Source organism: Salvelinus fontinalis, chromosome 5, assembly GCF_029448725.1.
Source record: "Salvelinus fontinalis isolate EN_2023a chromosome 5, ASM2944872v1, whole genome shotgun sequence".
NCBI lineage: Eukaryota > Metazoa > Chordata > Actinopteri > Salmoniformes > Salmonidae > Salvelinus > Salvelinus fontinalis.
The window spans coordinates 41,775,533-41,794,895 of NC_074669.1; the positions used below are offsets into that span (position 1 = coordinate 41,775,533).

The window sequence follows — 19,363 nt, forward strand, 5'->3', positions numbered from 1 at the left end:
TGTGCTGTATCACAAAGCACTGGCATGAGAGGGTTGTTTAATTAGCATGTATCAGCCTTCATAATAGATTTCCATGGGAAAGAGACTTCAGATCATTTTGCAGGCATGGATGTCAACAGTGCTGTCCGTGTTCTATCTGCAGTGACTATCCTCGTGATGTTATCTGATGACAAAGGTAGGTATCATCAATATAGAGTTGGCGGTAACTATTTACAAAGTGTTTTTTTCTCAGAGACTTTGCACCATGTGTTCTAAAGTAAACCTTTGTATGGGTTATTTTTGCATTTATCAAGCTTTGTGATGTCATGATGTATTCTTCACAGAATCAACTCTTTCTTTCTACAGTCCATCCCTAATGGTGATGTGATTAGTGATCTAATTAGAAACAAGCATACCATGTTACATAACTGCCTTTACAAATGCAACACTATGTAAGTCCCAAATGTCACCCTATTCCCCTGTGCACTGTTTTAGACCAGGGCCAATAGGGCCCTGGTCAAAAGTTGTGGACTATATACGTAATAGAATGTCTATTGGGATGCACACATTGTGTGTAATGTCAAGAGATCTTTTCATATGATGTCATGCCATTAGGTTATCAAAAACATTATAGGTGAGTTGTTCATTGCCTTCAGTCAGAACAAACAAAGAACAAGCATTTCTTTCCTTTGATCAAAATATGATCATTTTTATCCTCGACAGGCAAAGGTGTTACAAACAGCCGCAAATGCACTACATGACCAAAAGTATGCTCGTCGAACATCTCATTCCAAAATCATGGGCATTAATATGGAGTTGGACCCCCTTTGCTGCTATAACAGCCTGCACTCTTCTGGTAAGGCTTTCCACTAGATGTTGGAACATTGCTGTGGGGACTTTCTTCCATTCAGCGACAAGAGCATTAGTGAGATCAGGCAATGATATTGGGTGATTAGGTCTGGCTTGCTGTCGGCGCTCCAAGTCATCCCAAAGGTGTTTGATGGGGTTAAGGTCAGAGCTCTGTGCAGGCCAGTCAAATTCTTCCACATCGATCTCGACAAACCATTTCTGTATGGAACTTGCTTTGTGCACGGGGGCATTGTCATGCTTAAACAGGAAAGGGCCTCCCCCAAACTGTTACCACAAAGTTGGAAGCACAGAATCGTCTACAATGTTATTGTATGCTGTAGCGTTAAGATTTCCCTTCACTGGAACTAAGGGGCCTAGCACGAACCATGAAAAACAGCCCCAGACCATTATTCCTCCTCCATCAAACTTTCAATTCAAATTGTATTGGTCACATACACGTGTTTGGCAGATGTTATTGCGGGTGTAGCGAAATGCCTGTGCTTCTAGTTCCGATAGTACAGCAAAATCTAACAAGTAATATCTAACAATTTCACAACATATTCCCAATACACACAAATCTAAGTAAAGGAATGGAATTAAGAATATATAAATATATGGACGAGCAATGTCAGAGTGGCATAGACTAAGATGCAGTAGAATAGTATAGAATAAAGTATATACATATGAGATGAGTAATGCAAGATATGTAAACATTAAATCAACATTATTAAAGTGACTAGTGTTCCATTTATTTAAGTGGCCAGTGATTTCTGTGTATATAGGCAGCAGCCTCTCTGTGCTAGTGATGGCTATGTAACAGTCTAAAGGCCTTGAAATAGAAGCTGTTTTTCAGTCTCTCAGTCCCAGCTTTGATGCACCTGTACTGATCTCGCCTTCTGGATGATAGCGGGGTCTACAGGCAGTGGCTCGGGTGGTTGTTGTTGTCTTTCAAATTGTCACTATGCATTCGGGCAGGTAGCATTCTCCTGGCAGATGGTGAAGCGTGATTCATCACTCCAGAGAACGTGTTTCCACTGCTCCAGAGTCCAATGGCGCCGAGCTTTACACTTCTCCAGCCAACTTTTGATATTGCGCATGGTGATCTTAGGCTTGTGTGTGGCTGCTCGGCCATGGACACCCATTTCATGAAGCTCCCAACAAACAGTTCTTGTGCTGATATTGCTTCCAGAGGCAATTTGGAACTCGGTAGTGAGTGTTGCAACCGAGGACAGACGATTTTTACACACTACACGCTTCAAAACTCGGCGGTTCCGTACTGTGAGCTTGTGTGGCCTACCGCTGAGCCGTTGTTGCACCTAGACGTTTCCACTTCACAATAAAGGCACTTACCGCTGACCGGGGCAGCTCTAGCAGGGCAGAAATTGTACAAACTGACTTGTTGGAAACGTAGCAATAGCATCCTATGACGTTGCCACGTTGAAAGTCGCTGAGCTCTTCAGTAAGGCCATTTTAGTGCCAATGTTTGTCTATGGAAATTGCATGGCTGGGTGCTCGATTTTATACACCTGTCAGCAACAGGTGTAGTTGAAATAGCTAAATCCACTAATTTTAAGGGATGTCCACATACTTTTGTATATATTGTGTATTTTTGCAAAATCTTCATTATCATCATCATCATCATAAATGGTCATCCATTTCTTATCCTTAACAGGTATAGGTGTTACAAACGGTCACAAATATTTCCGCAGTGAGTATTTTCATTATCATCATCATAAATGGCCATTCATTTACTGTTGACTGTACATTATGTGTTACAATAAAAATGTAATAAACATTGTACTTTTAGTGGGCAATTCTGAACATGAACAATCGATCCATTCCATTCTATTTTGGTTCCTAGGGCTCCAGAAGCGCTCTGAGGACGTCTGGTTCCTTGAAGGCTATCAGGTCACCCCGAAGGACGAGGAGAGGGGAGACGGGTGTAAGGAGTTCCAGCTAACCCCTCCAGTCCCCCTCCCAGACCACCACAGCCTTCCCCCCTGGTGTAGCTCTCCCTTCCCCTGTGGCGTATTTTGTGTACCCCGTGGTGTTCGATGTGGCTGGGAAGAAAATCTATTCGACTGCCAAGTTCCCAGACATGAGAGAGGTATAACAGGGCACACAGGTACAAGTCGTACCTATGCCTGCTGGGAGCAATGTGCAGCAGTCTGGTAACCTGACAAGGCCTGTGTCCAACCAGTCCTGATCATCCCTCAGTACTCTTCACTCCCTCCTGAGAGAGGGGAAGGGGAGCTATGCCCCACCTGTAGTGGTGGTGGTCTAGGGTGTGTATACAATACTAAAAGCTGTTAACTCTGCCAATGATGTCAAAGTGATGCTCAGTCACGGATACTCCAGACCTGTAATAGTGGTCAAACCAGGAACTGTAGTCAGGCTACCAAACTGTGTCGCCTCTGACTCCTCATGCTGGTGGTACTCCTCCAGGCTAGGATGCCATCTGAGACTGTCACACTCTGATCTGTTTCACCTGTCTTTATGATTGTCTCCACCCCCTTCCAGGTGTTTCTCATCTTCCCCATTATCCCCTGTGTATTTATACCTGCGTTCTCTGTTAGCCTGTTGCCAGTTTGTCTTGTTTGTGAAGTCAACCAGCGTTTTTGTATTCAGCTCCTGCTTTTCCCCAGTCTCTCTTTTCTCATCCTCCTGGTTTTTGACCCTTGCATGTCCCGACCCTGTACCCCCTGCCTGACCACTCTGCCTGCCCCTGACCCTGAGCCTGCTTGCCGTCCTTTACCTTTTCCCCACCTCTGGATTACCGACCTCTGCCTGACCTGACCCTGAGCCTGCCTGCTGTCCTGTACCTTTGCCCCTGTTGCTGTATAAACATTGTTACTTCTGATTCCTGATAGTACGAACTGGCCATGACTGACCCAGCAGACCCGGGCTAGCTGCGCAACGACATCTCCACCCAGGGAGCCACCATCGGTATGCACAAGGAATTGCTTTGAGGGAGTCCAAACGTTGTCTGAACGCCATGACTGGGCGTTGGACAGTTTGCTGGAGCAATTCCACGAGTTAGCTGGAAGGCCGCCTACCATGGTGGTAACCCCACTGCTCCTCAGCAACTCAGCTGCTAGCAGTGCCGTCTCATCGGTCACTCCAACTTCTTGGGAGCCCGGCTTACCTTCTCCGGAACGCTTCAATGGAGAGCCGAGCACCTGTCGGGCATTCCTAGCTCATTGTGACCTCGTCTTCGAGCTCCAGCTATCCTCCTTCCCTTCGGATCGCTCCAACATAGCCTACCTCATCACGCTGATGTCCGGGAGGGCTTTCACCTGGGCTACTGCCATATGCGCTGGTCTGGAGGGGTTTGTTGGGGAAGTGAGGACAGTCTTTGATGACCCGTTCTCTGGGCGTGAGCCCGCCTGGAGGCTAATCCAGCTTCGGCAGAACTCCCGAAGTGTAGCTGACTATGCAGTGGATTTCCGCACGTTGGCAGCGGAGAGTGCTTGGAATCAAGAGGCACTGTTCGATATGTTCCTGCATGGCGTCTCGGAGGAGGTCAAGGACGAGCTTGCAGCCCGGGAGTTACCTACGGAGCTCAATTCCCTCATTGCTTTGACCATCCATATCGATGGGCGATTATGGGAACGACGGAAATTGGATTTTGCTCGCACGCACAAGGATCCCACCTTGCTTCCGAGTCATTCCCGGAAGCTCCCGATGGTCTCGTTGCTGAGAGAACCTGAGGCTTCCCGACCTGCCCTGAGGGCTGCTGAAGATGGCCGAGTCACCGCTTACTGAGTCTATGCCACTAGGCAGAGCTGGGCTAGAGCCAGCGCAACGGCAATACAGGATCGACACGAAGAGTTGTCTGTATTGCGGGACTCTTGGTCATTTTGTGTCCTCTTGTCCTTTAAAGAAAACAGACTCACCGGTAGGAGCAAGTACTCTGATGAGCCATATGAGGAACGTTCCTGCTTCCCCTGCTCGCACCCCTTTTCATGCCATTCTGCTCTAAGGAGACCAGTCCAAATCTGTCCGGGTTCTCATTGACTCTGGGGCCGACGAGAGCCTTTTGGACGCTACGCTGGCGTCCGAGCTGAACATCCCCACTCAGCCCCTCTCCATTCCCATGGACGTTAGAGTGCTGGACAGTTGATCTATAGGCCGAGTCACCCAAACACCACTCCCATCAACCTACAGGTGTCAGGAAACCACAGCGAGGCTATCCAGTCACCTCATCAAGTTGCCTCTAATTCCAGTGGTATTGGGATTCTCCTGGCTCGAACAACACAATCCCCTCATTAACTGGTCTACTGGTGCCATCATGGGCTGGAGCCCGTTCTGCCACGGCCATTTCCTGAAGTCAGCACAACCTCCCCGGGACGCCCCGGGACGTCTTCCTGGCGGCTCGGAAGGTGCCCCGGATCTCCTTCCAACAGGACCTTCCAACAGGACAACAATCCCAAACACACAGCCAAGGCAATGCAGGAGTGGCTTCAGGACAAGTCTCTGAATGTCCTTGAGTGGCCCAACCAGAGCCCGGACTTGAATCCGATCGAACGTCTCTGGAGAGACCTGAAAATAGCTCCCCATCCAACCTGACAGAGCTTGAGAGGATCTGCAGAGGAGAATGGGAGAAACTCCCCAAATACAGGTGTGCCAAGCTTGAGGCGTCATACCCAAGAAGACTTGAGGCTGTAATCACTGCCAAAGGTGCTTCAACAAAGTACTGGGTAAAGGGTCTGAATACTTATGTAAATGTCACATTTATTTTTTTTTGTTGTTGCTTTGTCATTATGGGGTATTGTGTGTAGATTGATGAGAAGAAGAAAAAAACAATTTAATCAATTTTAGAATAAGGCTGTAACGTAACAAAATGTGGAAAAAGTCAAGAGGTCTGAATACTTTCCAAATGCACTGTAGGTGTGTCTCCTGATACTGGTAGGCATATGATAGGCTTGTTTCTGTGGCTCTAGGTTTCCTCCAGTTTTTTTATTCAAAAGTATTAATTGTAACCTTCAAGATATCTGCTGCCTCATGCATTATAGATTGCACAATTTTATAGTGTATAGAACATACTATATGAACATTCTTTTCTTGGTAAATATGTTTTAAGTCACAATGAATCTCTTTTTAACTGTTGGCTGATAAAGAATATTATATTATGAATTATGACAAAATAAACCCGTTGTGACGTCATAACGTCTGGATTTTTAGGCAGGAAGGCAGGCGGGAAAATACACAAACTACGTCACAATTGATGTTGTCCAGTGTAAAAATATCATTGGCTACTCCACTGTCACCGGGGTTCCCTGTCCTAGATTGCAGGGGTTAGACAATAAATTTGAAGTCTATCGCTTTAAATTCCAATCTCTGATACAGCAGAGATCATAAAATCTCTTAGTAGAGGTTGAGAAATATTATAAATTACACCTGAAATATTCTTCATATTTCAGAGTATAGTCGTTGACGACCAGAATCGTTTATAGTCATAGTTATTTAATCACTGTGTTCAATTAGATAGGTATTTCAAAAGGTAAGTTACCTTTTTTTTTGTAATAGCTAACGTTAAACTGTAACGTTAATCTGACTAACGATAACATTTTATTAATGGATAGCTACTGTAGTTCTCGGGAAAAAGTTAACATTTGAGTTAGTGAAGGTCTTTGTTGGTTCACTGTACAGTATGTGTCTTCAATTAATTCCATGTCGACAATTTGAGCTAAAATGGAATAAACAGGCATGGTATCATGTGATGCTAAACCCCGAATTTGACCGTGTTCAATTTTATTTTTCTCATTGACTAACTAACTATAGCTCAAAATACCTAGCCAGTCGGCCTTTGTATTATGTGTAATGCTAACACGAGCACTGATGTCGACACTATTGCTTGCTAACCAGCTCTGTTCAAGAAAACCCTGCCTGCCGGTGCCAGGATTTAGGCACTTGCACGAGCGTGTTAACCGGTCAGAATTGGCTAGTTACAAAGTGATTGTTGCTACCTGTTCAACGTTTCTTATTCATGAAATTGAGCTTCATGACTTTCCATCATTAAAGTTTTAATGCATATTAATACACGAAGGAAAACTGATAGATAGGGGTAAAGAAAGTTGTCAGACAAGGTAGCTTGAGAAAAAGCAACGACGCCACAAATCTAGCTTAGCGCCATTAGCTGCCTAACGTTAGCTAATGTACCAGTTTCACTATCATTTAATTAGCAACCGGTAGGGGCTTTTCTGTGCATTTTGTCGATGAAAATGTATAACGTTACTTAAATTACATTTATAATATTGGGGGTAATGTTATTTATCAATGCACGCAGTGTTAACGTGTTGGCTAACGACTTTTCCCAATTTAGCCTAGCAAACTAGCTACTTTCCCAACCTAGTTGTAGGAAGCCAGCGTATGCTGCCCCAACTAGTATGCTAAATACACTTACAAATAAGACGAGGCCTCTTTCAAAGCATTTGGAGTTAGTCTACTATTTCTAGCAACATTTTATGTCTGGTATAAGGCCAGGGAAATGATTCGACGATGCCACACAAAAATAGACATCCAGCTACGACAGAGGCTGTACCAGGTCGTGGGAGGCCTTCCGCAGTTTCCGTCACAATAGGCCTGGCTACTATCAAACAAATTAATATAACAGTAACCTAATTTGATTAGTAACATATGTTCAGACAATCTCTCAACTCTTATGAGAACGTCTCGTTGAAGTCGACCTATGCTTTGTACCCCTCTTTTGTGTCCGGGTGGATAAACGTGATGGCGCAGTTGCACGCTAGTGTGTGCTAACAAAGTAGGCAGTTAGCTAGCAACGATTAATATGTATCATTTTAAAATGTGAACACGAACAACTTGGTGCATTGTCGTTTAAAAATGTGTTGAACGCATTGACTTTGTCTTCATATTTTCAACTAATTTCAAAACTAGAAAGCAACGTCTTAATAACCAGTTTCTGTACACAATTTTCTATTCGCTCAAATTTGCATGCAAATACCATTCATGAACGATTCATAAGTTGCTAAGTTTTCCATTGGTCTCATTCTGGTATTAAGGGTTGTTATTGATTTTTTTGCCTCGATTATGCCCAATAGGAATGAGTTGTCATGGCTTTATTTTCCTTCTGCAATGCTGACCTGCATGTTCTTAGGTCACTTCAAAGTATTACTTCATATCAAGATTTAAATGGGTTTTGTTAATGTTCTATTTCAGCACTTGATATTGATTACCAAAGAAATGGTGATGGAGAAGCCAAGTCCCCTGCTTGTAGGGCGGGAGTTTGTGAGGCAGTATTACACACTCTTAAACAAAGCACCCGATTTCCTGCACAGGTACTGACCGATTTGTCTAGATTGAATAGCCCACAGTATGTGATTACCTTCCATTGCTTTATGTAGACTTGTGCCAGCAGGACTTTAAATGTCTCTGCTTCGTCATGACAGGTTCTATGGAAGGAACTCCTCCTATGTTCACGGTGGACTTGACTCCAACGGGAAGCTTGCAGAAGCAGTGTATGGCCAAGCGGTAAGTGTCAATAAACTAAATCAAAGATCCAGATGACAACTACCTGTTTTGAAAAACATAGCATAGTCAAGAGTCTTCACTCGGGATGCTTTTCATGCAAATCTCAAACAATTTAGATTTTAAAATATTTCTTAATAACCTTACAAGTGCTGTGATGTAATAATGCAGGAAATTTGATTCTATTATAAACCACTCCTGGCGTTTTGATTTATTTCTAAATGTACTTACTTCACCCTACTCAGGAAATCCACAAGAAGGTCCTGTCCCTGCAGTTCCAAGAATGCCACACGAAGATTAGACACGTGGACGCCCATGCCACGCTGACTGACGGCGTTGTGGTCCAGGTGCTGGGTGAGCTCTCCAACAACGGCCAGCCGATGAGGAAATTCATGCAGACCTTTGTGCTCGCTCCAGAGGTGCGTAGTACGGTAGGCTAAAGGGCGGGGCTCACTACACACACTTTACTAAGTATTGGGTAGTTGTCATATTTTAATTGTCACTCACTGGGAATTTTGGATTGTGTAAGCAGTCAAGAAATGGTAGAATGAATTGAAGTGGAGCGACTACCTGCGTTGTGTTCAGTAGGACTCAATGTTCAGGAAGTACCTCCCTGATTCATTCTTTCAAAAAAAAATATGCCCACTGAAAACAACTCTGTACTTTTTTTTTTTTAGATTATGAAGCGCCTCAACTATGATGGAAAAGCACATTTTCTTCAGCTAGTGCAGCAAAAATATTAATAGCTAATATCTTGTCTGGCTATTTCCACAGGGTTCCGTGGCAAACAAATTCTACGTACACAACGACATCTTCCGCTATGAGGATGAGGTTTTCGGCGACTCTGAGGCTGAACTTGATGAGGGTAAGAAATTCTGCACTTTGTCCAGTTAAGTTATCTTCAATGTTGAATTTGGATGTCAAGTTGTTTATGGTCTGTAAACTTTGTTTTGTTAATCGATGATACCTCAGAATCTGAAGAGGAGGTTGAGGAGGAGCAGGAGGAGAGACAGCCGTCCCCAGAGCCACTCCAAGACAGTCCTAACAGCACTACTTACTACGAGCCTCACCCTGTCATGTAAGTCTATGCTGTGGAGACCACCATGCCAGTTTAACAATGATGTTTAGATAATGGTGACTAGATGTACTTAATAATCTGTTTTAGAGAGATTGAGTTTACGTACAGGAAGTGCACTGCATTAAACAACAATAAGTAAACATGGCATACAGTTGATATGTACACTCACCGTACAGTTTATTTGGTACACCCATCTAGTACTGGGTCGGACCTGCTCTTTGCCTCCAGAACAGCCTGAATTGTTCGAGACATTCTACAAGGTATCGGAAACCTGTTGGTCCATGCTGACTGCGATGGCATCACGCAGTTGCTGTGGATTGTTCGCAGCATGAATGTACTGCCGTCTAGCCCATTCCAGATGGTCTATTGGGTTGAGGTCTGAGGACTGTGCAGGCCACTCAAGTAAATTGAACTCCATGCCGTGCTCCAGGTGCAGTTTTTCCACTCCTTGATTGTCCAATCTTGGTGACCATGGGCCCACGAGCCGCATTTTGTTTTTACCTGATGGGTGTGGAACCCGGTGTGGTCGTCTGCTGCAATAGCCCATCTGTGACAAGGATCAACGAGATGCCGTTCTGCACACCACTGTTGTACTGCGCCATTATTGATCCAATTGTGGCCCGCCTGTTAGCTTGCACGATTCTTTCCATTCTCATTCTACATCTCTCAATTAGCTGTTTTCGCCCACAGGACTGCCGCTGACTGGATGTTTTTTTTCTTCTGTTTGTCGCACCATTTTTGGTTTACTCTAGACATTGTTGTGTGTGAAAATCCCAGGAGGGTGGCCCTTTCGGAGATACTGGATCCGGCACGCCTAGCATCAATGATCATACCACGCTCAGTCTTAAGTCACTCGTTTTGCCCATTCAATCGAACAGTAACTGGATGCCTGTCTGCCTGCTTTATCTAGCAGGCCACGTGACTCACTGTCTGTAGGAGGGGTCCATTTTCATGAATGGGGTGGGGTACCAAATAAACTGGCCAATGAGTGTACGGTTGCATCATATTTGTGTCAAGAAGAAATGTGACCGAATCCAATCATTTTGAGCTTGTATCTGAGTTTATAATAAGGTACATCTAGACGAACAGTTGTAGAAAACTTGACTGATTTCTGCTTCATTTAGCAATGGTGTTGAGGAGCCCATGGAGGAGCCGGCTCCAGAGCCTGAGCCCGAGCCTGAACCGGAGCCTGAGGTAGAGGAGCTAAAGCCCGACGTGGAGGAGAAGGTGATGGAGGAGCTGGAGGAGAAGACCCCCTCCCCGGTCCCCGTAGAGTCCCCACCCAGCACCCAGGAGGCCCCCAAGGTTGGTCCACTCTCCTGGTACAACAGTGCTATGACCATTATAACATCACAATAACATGCAGGTTGCATCTGAAATCACACTGCTATCTATAGATCGCTGGACAAAAGTTCACTGTAGAAGGAATAGGGTGCCATTTCAGAAATGGTACTATTACACTGATTACTGTCAAGATATCTGCCTTACAAAATCATATTGTACGAGGAAAGTATATTGTACTGTGTTCTACTGATTGGCACGGTTGAATTCTGACTGAATTCCTGGCAGACGTTCTCCTGGGCCTCGGTGACCAGTAAAAACCTGCCTCCTAGCGGTACAGGACCCTCCTCTGGAATCCCCCCCCATGTTGTTAAAGCACCAAGCTCACAGGTAACCCCTCCCCCCCGTGTCTTGTGTGTGTCTGGGCTGAGTGTTGTCTGTGGTCAAGTAGGTCTCATCTCCTGTGTGTCGCGCTCCTTTACAGCCCAGAGCGGAGACCAAACCTGAGAGCCAGACGGCCCCTCTTCGGGGACCCCGGGACCAGCGCCCCCGTGACAGACCAGCCTTCGTACAGCGAGCATCCAGACCTGGTAAGACCAGTGGGACCGAATGGCAATGTGTTTTTCTATAGACGCACTGTCTACACGTGCAATATGCTCTTGGTTTTAGGTCTGCTTAGTTCTCAACATGTCACGGGTGCTCACACTTCTGTTCTAGTCTTATTTACACATGGGTCAATGTGTGCACGTCTCTGTTACTTAGATGGTGTTGCACCTTCAGAATCACAAACTGGGAAACCCCACTTCAGTTTTGTCAACAAAGGTAATGAAGCTGTGACTTTGTACTAAATGTGCTCTCTTCAGTGTTGGTACAGAGTGACGGTGCAGATGGTAGCTAATGACTTCTCCTGACTGCAGGTCGGGGCGAGGCGGACCCCGGTGAGATGGACAGCAGAAGGATCATCCGGTACCCAGACAGCCACCAGCTCTTTGTGGGCAACCTCCCTCATGACATTGACGAGGCAGAGCTCAAGGACTTCTTCATGAGTAAGCGCTCGTACACATGAATGGTTATTTAGCCATGCCATTTTCTGGTTGTTCAAAATATCAATGGAAATTAAATCAATAGAATTGTGTGCGTTTGGAACAGTTTACATCTTCTATCCTTTTGGTAAGGTGTGACTAATGAGTTAAACTCCAGATGACGTAGCAGGAGCAGTGTATGATTTTCGGTATTTGGAATGGAAAACTTAAATGTCTTCCTTCAGCTTTTGGCAATGTAGTGGAGCTGAGGATCAACACCAAGGGAGTCGGAGGAAAGCTGCCCAACTTTGGATTTGTGGTCTTCGACGACTCTGACCCTGTCCAGAGAATCCTGGGGGCGAAGGTAGGGGGGGCAAGTACTGACTTCATCATTATCCCCCTCATTCACATTGGTGTTTTGGTGGCACACGGCTTGGTGTTGTAAATCACTACCTATTGGTTTTCTGCACAGTATCCTAATCCCCAAATTTCTAGCCCGTTTTCCCTTTGTTTGAATCTCAGCTATAGGAGACTGAGTATTCAAGGTTTTACTGGATCAAAATGGTGCTGGGGAGGGGTGCTGACTGGAAATTTGAGGGCCTCCCGTTGTTCGCAGAGACAACATTCAGCTTGGCTTATGCTATCAGTCGCAAACATTCTAACAAAATCAATGGGGTTCCCATGATATGACAAAAATACTCCTGAATGTATTATTTTTGGTCATTGTTTGTTCTCAGGGATCATAATTTAAAAAAGAATATTGGGGGCTCTTGTTTTAGCTGTTTGGACATAGGTGGCCTGAAAACACTTAGGAGGCCTGCCCAAGACTTTTCTATGCAGGAAAACCACAAACACAATCGATACAACCTAAGATGCAACAATAGGGTTTTATGGTGTGCAAACCAGTGAATGAGAAGGATTGTGAAAAGGGTATTTTCTTAAGGTCCCCTAATCACCTGCCAGTCCTGTATTAACGGTCCCCTCTGTCCTGTAGCCCATCATGTTCCGTGGCGAGGTGCGTCTGAACGTAGAGGAGAAGAAGACCAGGGCGGTGCGTGAGCGGGAGGTCCGTGGCGGAGGAGACGACCGCAGAGACATGGGGAGACGCGGCGACAGGGGGCCCGGCGGCCCGCGGGGAGGCATGGTGGCTGGCAGCGGGATGATGCGTGACGGCAGGGGCCCCCCACCCAGGGGCGGCATGGGTGCTCCCAAGCCCGGCCTGGGCTCTGGAAGAGGAGCAGGAGGAACCGCCGAGGGCCGCTTCACCACCCAGCGTCGCTGATAGTGTCACCTGCAGTTCGGAAGTAGTACCACGGTCTTCATCTTCTACCGTTCTCGTTAACGAAAAAATCTACATGTATAAACGTATATACTTTTGTTTGTTTATTTTCGTTTCGGTAAAAAAGTATTTTTGGCTTTGGAATGTGACACAGCCTGTCAACTATTTCTTCTTTGTGACAGACAAAAATGAGCAAACGTAAAATTTGCATTTTTGCTTTACTTAGCTGTGAGCTGAGCGTCCTTTTCCAGTGTTGTCAAGAATTCACAAACATTAATTTGTAAATTTGAGGAAAAGCAACCAGGAGTAATCTGCATCGTTATAGGAGGAGGGACTGATAGACTTTTACCTACGATAATACAGCCCATCATTTGGAATAGAGATTATTATGCCTCGACTTACCGGGGCGCTACGTCACGAAATCCCTCTTAATGCACATTTTATATGTGGGAGTTCTCTGCCCTTTTACTGTTGGAAAAGCATGAGGTGAATTTCCTGCTATGGGGTGGGGCTTGCGTTTAGGTTTTTCCTTTTCAAAGAACACTGCTTAAAACAAATTGCATAATGCACTCATCAATATGCACTAATGGGTACTTTTGTCATGTTACATTGACATCCTGGGAACGCAGCTGGTTGAGACATCTACTGTTGTCTCAAAGCTAAACGACGTGACAAGGCAGGCCTCCACTTCAGGCCTGTTTACTGTGACCAATATACTTTTTTTCTCTCACATCTTTCATCTGCGAACCCATAACTATGCTTCAATTACTGCTGGAATACAACAAACCAATCTACAGAATGATTATTTTCCTAAATGAATTTAATAAAAAGCTCAAAGTTCCTGGACTTCACCGAACGGAGAAATAAAAGGATGGTCCACAAACCAAGCTGACCAATAGGAGAGTGGTGGTGATAATGTTTGTGGTGACTCGCTCCCTATTCTTTGTTGATTTGTTTTTTTTATGCATTCCCCCCCCCTTGCCAGAACCGTGAAACTGGGCCCCTCCATTCCCCGTCAAGTGTATGGAGGAACATAATAAATGTACAGCAAAAATCATAGTTCAATGTATGATTTAATTATCCTTTTATTTTTTTCAACTTGACTATAAAAGCATGATGGTGCCTTCTATTTCATCTTTCCAGTCTTACTAGTGAGTTGAGGTCGGGGTGTCCGGTGTCACTCCCAGCTCCAGTTGAACTACTCTACCTACTGAGGCCAGGAGAATTTGCAGTGTTTTTCACAGGATTCTAAAGTTTTTCTGGTGCACATTTCACTCTCCCATAAGTACTGTTCAACTACCTAAGATGTGCTGCAAGTTGTGCATTTGTTTATAGTATCTGCTCTGGGGTTTTAAAGAGACTAGAGAGACAACGGGTGCCTGAAGTTTCAATGTTAAATGTCCCAGAGATGCGTTATGTTAAAGAAATGACTCATTGGAACATACTAGTCATGGTGTGTGTGTGCGATTCTTGGTTAGTCAAGCAAATGGGATCCGTTAAAGAGTTTGGATCTGCAGTATTGACGAGCGGTTTGCTTAGTAACTAACGGGCAGTGAAAATGAAATGCCCTCTTAAAGGAAAATGTTGTATTGCACGGCTCGGACATGGGCTACTAGACGGTTCTGAATCGGTACGGTCAATCGGAGCAGCATGTTCTTTGTCTCGAACGGTGGCACACGGAATAAGCCCTGGATCCAAGGGCATCCGACTGTTTCATCAACAACAAACATTTTTCGTTGGCAGCAATTTTTGTAAAATGGTCGTCTTAGGTGTGGTTTAGCCTTAGTGCAAACTTTATCTGGGATGACATTCACTTTTTTTAATCCATTTATGCGTTCATATTTTTTTATGCTGATAATATTCAATGTGCTGTGTACCGATTTTTCTATTTTTTCCCACTAAGGCAAGTCAAAATAAGATTTCTATACCAGTACTCTGCCAGTGAAATGGGAAGTTCTTTTTGTGACTGTGTGAAAGGGAAGACCTCGGTTTCAACCTGGAATAGAATCGGGGAGGAGAAATGACATATTTTGCACTTCTTTTTTCTTATACTGGTCTTCTTGCACTGAAACGGAAAGTTAAATCTGATGTAGCGCCTTTTCCAAAATGTCGTACTGAGGTCTTCCTTGTCAGGTGGTATTGAGCTATTTCTGAAATTTTCTGGGACAATCTGTCACAGTAAAAACACTTTCCACATCCTACCCCCTTTTTGACACAGCTCCCATAATTAATTTTCTCGTGTTGTGGGCCAGCTTAAAAAGCCATTCACACTGGTGGTTCCTGAAATGCGTGTACCTTTTGGTTGGATTGGAGCAACGTGCCGAACACTGGTGTGTGTGTGTGTGTTATGGGAAAAGGCCATTTTGAAATTGAGCCCCTTTCTCCAGGAACCCATTGTTGGTCACTGCAGAGCTTCACCCCTCCCCATGTTTCCACATATGGACAAGTTTCACAGTTGCCTATATACTCATAATGTGAGTTTCATATTATGGCTAAGAAAAGGGCACTTACTGCGATTTTACTTTTGCAATGGGCAACAAGGGCAAGGAGAGTCAGTCGAGTGGAATGCCATCATGCTTTCTGGCTAGTTTTCAGAAGTCAGTGCTTTAAAACTCAGTGGTGTTAAAACGTTTATTGGGAGCAGATTTGTACTTTTATTTGTTTTGCTTTGAAATTTCAGTGAAACCCCCATCTCTACCCTCAAGTTTCAAAGGACCCCCTAAAGCAAAGGCTGTAAACTTTTTCCACTGTTGAAAAATGCTGTAGAGTGGATTTAAATGTATATCATTCCAGTCCTCTTTTCAGTGGAATAGGATTTCCTTCCTGGCTTTAGCAAGTGTGGTACGCTAAGCAGTCAGTTGGTTGCCATCTTAATTTACTGTGTTTACCTTCTACTTGTTTGCTAGTAGAAACAAAAAAATGTGTTGCAGATGGAGCAAATTTGTTTTAGTTTTCCATTTTGAATGTGTTTGGACTTAACATACAATAAACTACTGATATCTGCACCAGTCATCACGGTTGTCATGTTTTAAGGGGCACAGCAGTCAACCAAATGTCAGAAAAGACAAAGAAGTTGGAAATGCCCCAAGATGTTGGATCCTACTTGAGAATATCAACAAAGCCAGAAGTAACGTGGGCCTCAACTATAAAGAACAAAAATATAAACTCAACATGTAAAGTGTTGGTCCCATGTTTCATGAGCTGAAATAAAAGATCCCAGAAATGTTCCATGTGCACAAAAAGCTTATCTCAAATGTTGTACATACATTTCTTTACATTCCTGTTAGTGAGCATTTCTCCATCCACCTGACAGGTGTGGCATATCAAGAAGCTGATTAAACAGCATGGTCATTACACAGGTGCACCTTTTGCTGGGGACAATAAAAGGCCACAAAATTGTGCAGTTTTTTTACTGAACATAATGCAATAAATGTCTCAAGTTTTGAGGGAGTGTACAATTGGCAATCTGACTGCAGGAATGTCCACCAGAGCTGTTGCCAGATAATTGAATGTTAATTTCTTTACCATAAGCCGCCTCCAACGTTTTAGAGAATTTGGCAGTATGTCCAACCGGTCTCACAACCACAGACCACGTGTATCCACGCCAGCCCAGAACCTCCACATCCGGCTTCTTCACCTGGGTCCCCAGTGGGTGGGCCTATGCCCTCCCAGGCACACCCATGGCTGCGCCCCTGCCCAGTTGTAAAATCCATTGATTAGGCCTAATTAATTTGTTTGAATTTACTGATTTCCTTATATGAACTGTAACTTTGAAATTGTTGCATGTTGCGTTTATATTTTTGTTCAGTGTAGTTACCACAGCCAGTCATAATTCTTGTTAAACCCCATCTGTTTCTTCAATTTCTCTTTTTAAAGTATTATTACAAACCTAACCTTAACCGCACTTCTGATTTCTAATGAAAGGTTTCTTATTGGCAGTCCCTTCCTGTTTCAGTCCCTTTTTTTTCTTCCAGTTTGGTGCATAATGAACACCACCTAGTTCCAGCTCCTGTGGTAACTAACTGCCTTGTGTTGATCGCAAAGGCAGCTGAGGTTGACCACACAGGTCTGCGTATTTGTGACACAGGCATGAAACTCTCAGATAATGAATCCATGAATCATTGTTCATTCTGGCTTGATTTAAAGTTGCACTTGTCGAAAATGGCTTTCTTTGCAATGCAGGGTGTAATTTGTATTGTGCAAGCATCGTGATTCTGAAGGTAACATTTTAAACGTATTAATTTAGTGTAATTAAATGGTTGAGCACTGCAGTCCAAAACAACTCAAAGACTGTTTATGAAAGCATATACGCATGATGCTGTGAGTGATTAAAAAGATAAAAACATGATGCTTATCAACACTTCCGCATAGCAGATTCAGCACACAATGGCACTGATCATATCAGCCTCTACCGATCTCTTGTCTGGGACAGTAATGGAGACTTAGACCAGAAACTCTCAGGCATAGAAATAGAATCTATAGAACGGACACCCCCCATTCTATTTATAAATGGGCTTAGGAACCCGATACTTCAGTCACTCAGAGAATTCTCTTCAGATGAACCTCCATGCAAAGCCCGGACATAGGCTGAGAATACAGACGGGGGCATGAGGTAGTTGAGCACACTTCCATAACCTCTGGGAAACCAGCTCATGGGGTGGGGATGGCGTGCTGCAGCTCTCTGAGGGACAAAGAACATTGGTGGTGCAGGAGGGAAGCCATTTATGTTGGGGGCACCAGGCCTGATGGGTAGGTATGGGACAACTGGAACCTGATGTTGAGGAGCTCCCTTTGCCTTTCCCTTGTTTTTGTTATTGTCCAGGTGTGGGCTGCTGGTGGTAACTCCGGTTGGGGTTGGTTGAGTCTGAACATGAGGGTTTGGGGTGTCGTCCATGACTGATATGACCTTACATGGAGACTCGTCACGGTTGATGTCTATCTCAGCTGCATCGTTCATGATCAGCAGTGTGTGAATAACATGTTCAGATTGCCCAGAATGCTGCTCTGTGAAAATAAACATTTGTGAGAAAGTTGTTTTTGTTGTCAATTATATAAATTATACAAATGTCACGAAGATCGACATAAGAGATCAATTATGTTTACTCAGTAGTCTTTAGCCTGGGATCCAAGCTGAATATCACACCATGATCAATATTCAGTTTGGATTCGAGGCTAGTCTGATTGTATAGATTTTTTTGGCTCACCTTGTCTGTCAAATCTCTGCACCTCTCCTCTCCCCTTCTCCAGGTAGTCTCCCGTGGGAATTGCCCTTTGATCGGGCCAGGAAATGGGAGCCTCATCATTCCTCTCTGGATGACATTCAAGACATTGTGAAAGTGATGCTAACACAGATTAATTTTAGTTCTGGACTAAAAATAATTCTAAATGGAAAAGCTCCATAGAAAGTGCTTTTTAGTCCAGGACTAGGCTTAATCTGAAATCGCCCCTGAATGTCCTGATCATCACTATCATTTCAAATGGCAAAAACTCTGTAATATTTTAAAACATATATATTTTCACTCCATTTCCTCTAACAGTATATGACACTACGTCATCATAGCATTTTGAAGAGAAGATCTCTGATATTTCATGTTAGATATTTAAATAAATTTAAATTCCCCAGAAATGAGAAGATTTCAATAAAAAAAAATACTTTACTTACCTGCAGAGAATACCTTGAGAGTAAGAAGGAGAGAGAAAATCACTGCTTCTGTTAGTTTGACTTCCATTGTCAGAGGAACATGCTGAGATCTGTGCAGAGGCCTTTTAAGACCATGAGTGAATCTGTCGGTCTCAGCGCCCTCTATAATTACTTTATTTCTGCACATTTAGATTTTTTTATCCAGATGTCTGGCTGGAACAGATGTGTATTAGCATGTTATAATTACCCTCAGAGTACAATAACACCTGACTCAAACTCATAGCTACCAGACAGTTCCATCATTATATTGTGCAAAAGAGATTGTGATAAGTAGGGTCTGGTCTGGGGCAATTTGTCTAAATAAAAAGGTAAGCTCTATCTCACTCTCGCTCTCTCTGACATGTGTGCGTGTATGTGTGTGATTTTTGCTTTGTGCATTTTTTTTGCATGGAAAAAAGGGCATGTTTGATACCTTATTTGTTTTTCTTTACGTATCTGTCTTTTAATTAATGTGAATGTTTTGAAAATAATCGTGTATATATAGATAAAATACACATATTTCTGTACATTTAGATTTTTTTATCCAGATGTCTGGCTGGAACAGATGTGTATTAGCATGTTATAATTACCCTCAGAGTACAATAACACCTGACTCAAACTCAGAGCTACCAGACAGTTCCATCATTATATTGTGCAAAAGAGATTGCGATAAGTAAGCTCAAATGATAAGTAGGGTCTGGTCT

General features: G+C 43.8%; 2 protein-coding genes across 5 annotated transcripts; one reads left to right on the forward strand and one right to left on the reverse strand.

Moving 5' to 3' along the window:
- The first annotated feature begins 6,154 nt into the window (after positions 1-6,154).
- Positions 6,155-15,991, forward strand: g3bp2a (G3BP stress granule assembly factor 2a). Of its 4 annotated transcripts, none has more exons than XM_055923442.1 (13): positions 6,155-6,331; positions 8,011-8,129; positions 8,241-8,322; positions 8,565-8,750; positions 9,094-9,184; positions 9,292-9,397; positions 10,522-10,702; positions 10,967-11,068; positions 11,163-11,268; positions 11,441-11,500; positions 11,596-11,724; positions 11,946-12,073; positions 12,695-15,991. In XM_055923442.1, exons 2-13 carry the CDS (start codon positions 8,035-8,037, stop codon positions 12,980-12,982), a joined length of 1,554 nt encoding a protein of 517 aa, XP_055779417.1. In that variant the 5' UTR covers positions 6,155-6,331; positions 8,011-8,034; the 3' UTR covers positions 12,983-15,991. The 4 variants fall into 4 exon arrangements, with proteins under 4 accessions (XP_055779417.1, XP_055779418.1, XP_055779419.1 ...); XM_055923443.1 differs by having other exon boundaries at positions 6,156-6,331; positions 11,946-12,064; XM_055923444.1 differs by having other exon boundaries at positions 6,156-6,331; positions 8,565-8,738.
- On the reverse strand, positions 15,617-18,952 carry LOC129855606 (uncharacterized). The gene is made up of 3 exons (XM_055923446.1): positions 18,642-18,952; positions 18,184-18,288; positions 15,617-17,983 (listed from the first exon to the last, which is right to left on the reverse strand). The coding sequence occupies exons 1-3, from the start codon at positions 18,805-18,807 to the stop codon at positions 17,511-17,513; spliced, it is 744 nt and encodes a 247-aa protein (XP_055779421.1). The 5' UTR covers positions 18,808-18,952; the 3' UTR covers positions 15,617-17,510.
- Between the last annotated feature and the right edge of the window lie 411 nt (positions 18,953-19,363).